General features: G+C 60.5%; 1 protein-coding gene across 1 annotated transcript; it reads right to left on the reverse strand.

The window, feature by feature from the left end:
• Positions 1–2,973, reverse strand: ARSI (arylsulfatase family member I). Its single transcript, XM_072872993.1, has 2 exons — positions 2,616–2,973; positions 1–1,402 (listed from the first exon to the last, which is right to left on the reverse strand). The coding sequence occupies exons 1-2, from the start codon at positions 2,933–2,935 to the stop codon at positions 1–3; spliced, it is 1,722 nt and encodes a 573-aa protein (XP_072729094.1). The 5' UTR covers positions 2,936–2,973.
• Between the last annotated feature and the right edge of the window lie 3,348 nt (positions 2,974–6,321).

Here is a 6,321-nt window from a genome sequence, read left to right on the forward strand (position 1 = left end):
TCAGATGCGGTTGGACATGAGCCTGGTGTTCAGCTTGCGGAAGAAGGAGCGCAGCTTGCAGATCTTGCACTTCTTCTTCTTGTTCCTACTTTTCAGGGGCTCCCCACCGCCTTCCCACTCCTCTGCATCGTCCTCACTGGCCCAAGGTCCCCAGGCACCGCCGTTGAAGTCCGGGTGAGCCCGGGGGTTCTCCGCAGGGTACCGCACCGGGATGGCCGTCCGGTTGTAGTGCACCAACCTCATCAGGAGGGTCCTGACCACATCTGGGCGCTGGTCCGAGAGGTCGTAGCGCTCGTAGGGGTCGGCGGTGATGTTGAAAAGCCACACGGACTTCCTCAGGCCATCGGTGAGACGCTCCAGGTTCCACCAGCTCCCCGGGAAGTTGGTCAGGGTCTGCGGGGGGATCCAGTCACTGTACCCCGGGTCACCAGTGAGGAGCTTCCACTCCCTGACCCGGATGGAGGCTTGCACAGCCGTGTTCCAGATGCCAAAGCCGTCCTCCAAGGAGCCATATTTGGCGTGGTTGTACAGGGGGTCGATGTTGTGCAGGATTTCAGTTCGCGGTGACTCCTTGCCCTCGCTGATGACAGGCCAGATGTTGTAGCCATCCAGGCCTGGGACATTGCTCAGGTTGCCCCTGGCCAGGCTGACCAGAGTCGGGTACCAGTCCGTGATGTGAACCAGTGCCCAGCTGGTCCGGCGCTTGCGCTTGATCAGGGGACTGTGGACAAAACCAATGCCACGGACTCCCCCTTCCCAGTACGTCCCTTTGCGGCCCCGTAGCGGCCAGTTGCTTCCCCCGGAGAAGGTCTGCCCGCCGTTGTCGGTGGAGAACACGATCACGCTGTTGTCGTAATAACCATACTTCTTGAGGGCCCAGGTGATGTTCTTCACCGCCTCGTCCATGCATGTCACCATGGCGGCGTACTTGCGGCGAGCGACGTTGCCCATGGAGCGGTAGCGGTAGATGTACTCTTTGGGCGACTGCAAAGGCGTGTGGACCGCTTGGAAGGCCACGTAGATGAAGATGGGCTCCTTGGGGCTGTGGGATGCCAGGATCTTGCTGACACGCTGGGCGTAGAGGAAGGTGGAGTACTTCCCGCTCTGGTCCCAAGCCACGTCCTCCCCTTCGTGCAGGTCGTAGCCACAGACGCCTGGCCCGTCGCAGTTGTCGTAGGTGTAGTAGTCCACGTTGCCCGTCAGGGAGCCCAGGAAGGTGTCAAAGCCCCGGCGGGTGGGCAAGCATTCCTTCTTGTAGAAGCCAAGGTGCCACTTGCCCACCATGTGCGTGGAGTAGCCGGCTTCCTGCAGCTTCTGGGGCAGGGTGACCTGGTCGAGGGGCAGGCAGTTGGGCTGCCGAGGGCGGATGATGGAGTGCTGCAGCCCTGTGTGGATCTGGTACCTGCCGGGGAAGAGCCAGGAGGAATCAATGGTGATGGGGAGCGGTGCTGGGTGGGGATGTGATGGCACTTTATGTGCTGGAGACCCCAAATGCATGCAGCTCTCCGTGTCCAAATGCAGCTCTCCGTCTCCAAAGGCATGCAGCTCACCCAGCCCAACCCCATGGAGCAAGCTCCATGCCAGAGACAAGAAGCTCCTCATCCATCCAAAAGTACCAAAAGCAGATGCAAAAAAAGAGAGAGGGGGCTCAGCAGACATCTCAAAAGCACACGGGGCTGCTCTCCCAGGATGCCACCAGCAGCTGGCCCCACGGCTGCCAGCCCAGGGGAGGTGGCTGGGCTCTGCCAGGGCTGGGCAGCACAAGCAAGAGTTGTGTAGCGATCCCTGTGGGTTTGCAGTGCTCCAACTGGGTGCATCCATGCATCCACCCGTGCATCCCTGTCCTCCCCTGCCTTGCACGCCCCGGAGATGCCTGGGATCCCTCTAGAGCCATCAGGAGAGAAGAGAGGCCTTTGCCCAGACCTCGGTGGGCTCCACCGCCCCCAGGCAGTAGGTGACCACATCATAGACACCTCCCTGGGGCCCATTCCTCAGCAGGAGATGATCTGATGAAATCTGCCTCCTACGGTGAGTGCTGACTTCCCAGCCCTGCTCCAGGGAAAGCCCCGTCTGTCCCAGGAAGCAGAAGGGCCCAGGATCAGGGGACACCTGACTGTGCCACCGTGGGAGAGGGTGATGGACCAGCATCCAACCTGCCCTGGCCAGTGCAGCACTAAACACACAAGCAGGAAAAGCACAGTCCAAGGGACTCTTAGATGCAGGGGAGAATGATCCTTCGACCCCACAGCCCAGCAGCAAATCCCCAAGGGCCAGTGTGAGAGCAGCACAGGACTGCCTGGGGACACAGCTCCTTGCCCAGCACCAAAGGACCTCATGGCCAGGGACCACCCTCTCCCAAAGTGACATCTGTTACCCAATGGCATCCGCATTTTTGGCCTTGCCATGTGCCACTGTTTATCCCATGGCAAAATCAACTGTTTACCTGGGAAGCCTTCTAGAGAAAGCCAGCAAGACGCCTTTCTCTGGAGGATCTCCATCATCTGCCAATACACCGGGGCACATCTGTCTAGCGGTGGGCTGGGGTTAAGCCACACAGAGCTAAGGAAGGGACAGAAGGGGGGACACAAGTGGGGTATGAGCAGGCGCTGGCTTACCTGCCCGTTATCAGCTGGCTCCGGGACGGGGTGCAGATGGGCTGGATGTAGTAGTTCTCCAGCTTAACGCCCTCCGCTGCCAGCCTGTCCAGCGTTGGCGTCTGGATATCTGAGCCATGATACCCGACGTCGTGGTAGCCCTGGTCATCCGTCAGAATGAAGATGATGTGGGGTGGCCTGGTGAAGGCAGGAGGCAGCGATTTTTCCATGGGGTCCGTGGCCACGTCGGCCACCAAACTGGGCTTCATCCAGTCCCAGGATAAATAGCCAAAGCTGAGCAGGCTGACGAGCGAGAAGCCCGTGAGGGCATAGACGGCCATCCCGGAGCACGCTGCACTGCCTGCGAAGGGAGCTACTGTCCCGGCATCGTCTCAGAGCCACGGAAGCAGGAGGACTCCCCCTCCTTCGGGAGAGCCCCCCGACCTAGAGAATGGTCCCTGAAACCCCTGCAGCTGGTTTTGCGGGAGCAGCTCCCATGAAGGCACGCTCGCCCGCACACAAAGGGCTTAATCCGCCGGGGCTGGGTTGCCTTCAGTCAAAAGAAAATAACCCTCGCGCCGCTCCAATCAAACACATCTGCACGGCAGGACGGGCTCCTCGCAGTGATTAACGGCAGCCCCAGAGCCGCTCACCAAGCGTCCCAAGCACTAGAAGCACTCCCTGGCTTCTTGGTGTTTTCTCGCCAGTGTTATTTCTTTATAAAGAACCCCATAAAAACCTCGCTGGAGAAAGTGGCTAGCTTCTCCTCCGCTCCAGCCCTGCGCCTGCCTGGCTGTCCGGACGGCTCGCTCGGGATACGACGATCCTTTTCTTTAAACTCCTGCAGAAGAGGGTGCTCAAGTTCAAGCCCAGAGGTGCCGAGCTCTCCTCCTCACCCTCTGGGAAGAGCCACCCTCTCCTTTTCCCACCCTCCGCTCCAAAGCAGAGCGTCCCAACATCTGCCAGGGATGTGGGCTAAGCCGCCAGGTTTATGGGGAAGGCTCGGCCCCTCCCAGCTCAGCGGCTCCAGGAAAAAGCTGGGAAGCCCCGGAGCGTGCAGGGTCCTAAGCATGGCGTTCCCTGAGCCGCCGACACTTCCCTCCCTGCTTGCCCTGAGACGTCTGGCCTGTGGGCCAAGGCCCTGGTGGGATGCTCAGCTGAGGCCCCCACAGCAACCAGCCGGGGAGGGCAGTGGGGAGGGCTGGGTCCCTGGGAGGGATTGCTGGGGCCAGCTGCCCGCGCTGCCAGAACCACCATCCAAATAAATCCCAGGTAAGGGGATGCTGCAAAAACTTTGGGACACCCCAGAGTTGAATAAAACCAGCCAGGGGCATGCAGAGCACTACAGAGTGGGGTGGGTGCCACTGCACCCATTTTCCAGGTGGGGAAACCGAGGCAGAGAGGGGCCATTCGTACTGGCCACAGTATGGCCAGACGTAATGGCCAGACTGGCCAGACGTAATGGCCACAGCCAGCCAGGGGCCAGGTTTGGTGTGAACTAGAGACCTCTGCCAACGCAGCGGTACTGATCTGAGCTTGGGGTACTGGGACAAGGGGCCACGTCGGTGCCCTGATGCTTCAGGGGAGCTTTTGGGAGAGATGAGCGATGCTCCTGTATAATTCCTTCCGCAGGGCCAGCATTCATCAGGCATCAGGAAGCCATCATGCCTGGCATGCATCTCGCCTCCTCGACTTTCCCCAGGGCAGGACTTGGCCCAGGAGAGGAGATTTTGGTAGCACAAATCCACCCACATTCACCCACCCCTGGCAGAGCCGGGAGCTGAGCCCTGTGGCTGTTTGCACCGTACCGATGGGGACCCGAGGGGTCCCAGCACACAGGGCACCCTGCCACAGCCCCCCAGCTCGTGCACCCTGCCTGCCTTCAGAACCACAGGGCTGCAGTGGCAGGGGCTCACTGGGGGCTTTGGGAGGGCTCTGCCTGCACTTAGGCAAGGGCTCAGAGGAGCAGCTGAGCCAGATGGCTGCCGGCCCCCTGCCCTGGGCTCCCCCCTGGTCCCCAACCCGAGGCTTCCCTCTGGCAGGTCCCCTCCATGTCCCCTCCCCTGGGTCCCCTCTCCTTGGGCTCCCCCCACACTCTCTGCCCCAGGCACTGCCCTAAACCTGACGCCTCCAGCCCCCCGCACCCCACAGCTCCCCACTGCCCCATGGGACCTCAGGCACTGTGGAGGAGTGGGCAGGAGGGAGCACAAGGCTCCCCGCTCCCGGGGACAGGGGTGACTCCCAGGAAAGGCAAAGGGAGGCTGCGCTTCTCCCTCCTGGCTTTAAACACAGGCAGAGGGGACAGGGACAAGGACAGGGACAAGGAGAGAGCCGGTTCAGCCGGGGCTCGGGGGGGCTCGCAGGAACGCAGGGAGGGGTATTGGGGGACAGGATTGGGAGGCAGGGATGGATAGCTGTTTTCTGCACTTTTCCCTGCTGGCAGAAACCCCTGCTCCCTCGAAGGAGCGTGGCAGGGCCAGGTCGAGCCCTTCAGCAAGGTTTGAATAATCTCCAGGGGTTCATCATTAATTTCTTCGGCCCGCTCCTCTTCTGCCTTCCCCTCGCTCCTTCCCACGGCTTGCCTGCCTCCTGCACATCTCCCTCTTCTCCCCTGACACCTTTAGTTTTGAACAATTCCCTCCTCTTGGAAAAACCTCGACCTGACTGAAGGGGAATAGAGGTGGGGGGTGGTTCAGGACCCCCAACTCCTGGGTCCTGTGTGCTCCTCCAGTGTTCCCGATGGACCCCTGCAGTCCGGGGAGACGTCTCTGTGCCCCCCTCGAGCTACCTGGGGCTGCGGGACTCCCCGAGCATCCCAGCCTGCAGCCCCGTACACAGGGCTCCATGCACACCTCGGACCGGAGACAGAGTTATCGCCAGGGATTATAAGCACAGCTCTTTCCAAATAATAAATAATAGTCAGTTTTGGTGAATATTACAGATTAGAGAGGAAACTGGAGACGTTGGGGCTGAGATGTGGCAGAGAAAGTGTATTTAAGGCAGCACAGACTGCTGATAAACTGTGTCTTCTTTGGGGCCAGAGAGGATTGAGCAGGGAGGGAGGTGCGGGAGGTGGGCAGCAGAAGGGATGCACTGGCCGCGGGAGCGGGGCTGGAGCCCACCTCCGAGGAGCAAAAGCAGCGCCGAGCACTTCCCGGGTGCGTGGATTTGCTGCTGCAGCAGCTTCTGCAGCCACGTGGTGGGTTGCATCCTGCTCACGCCTTCAGACGAGGAAGCACAGGCCGGGAGAGTCACCCTGAATTTAAGCTGCTGTCGATGACCAGAGCTCAGAGGGTTGAAAGGAGGGAAGGAGCCGGCAGCAGGGATGTGAGGACACGCTGGCACCTTCTGTGCCCGGCCAGGGCAGCCGGCTCAGGGAAATCAGTGGTGGGTCCAAGCTGGCCCCAGGTCTGGGGAGGAAACAGCAGAGTTAACTCAGCTCAGAGAGCTTTTCCAAGAGACGAAGGGTGAATAAATAGTGAATTTGCTGGCAGCAACCCTGCTCGGATGGGTCGAGGAGAACCGGCTGGGTCCCAGCAGCACGTGGACACATCCTGGGGAAGGGGTATGCACAGCTTGGGTTCTCCTCCAAGAAATGATACAAAAGGTGAAAAGCAGCGAAGGGTATGGGGAAACCGCTCTAGACCCCAGGAGAAACGGGGTGCAATGGGACCCTCAAACCAGCCCCACTGAAATCCTCTGAAGGGGAGACAGGAGGTGGGAGCAG

Source organism: Ciconia boyciana, chromosome 9, assembly GCF_034638445.1.
Source record: "Ciconia boyciana chromosome 9, ASM3463844v1, whole genome shotgun sequence".
In the NCBI taxonomy this organism is placed as follows: Eukaryota; Metazoa; Chordata; class Aves; order Ciconiiformes; family Ciconiidae; genus Ciconia; species Ciconia boyciana.

Coding starts and splice junctions, on each gene's coding strand:
- ARSI (XM_072872993.1), bottom strand. CDS start 2,935: ATGGCCGTCTATGCCCTCACGGGCTTCTCGCTCGTCAGCCTGCTCAGC. Junction 1,403..2,615: donor AGCCAGCTGATAACGGGCAG/GTAAGCCAGCGC, acceptor CTTCCCCGGCAG/GTACCAGATCCACACAGGGC.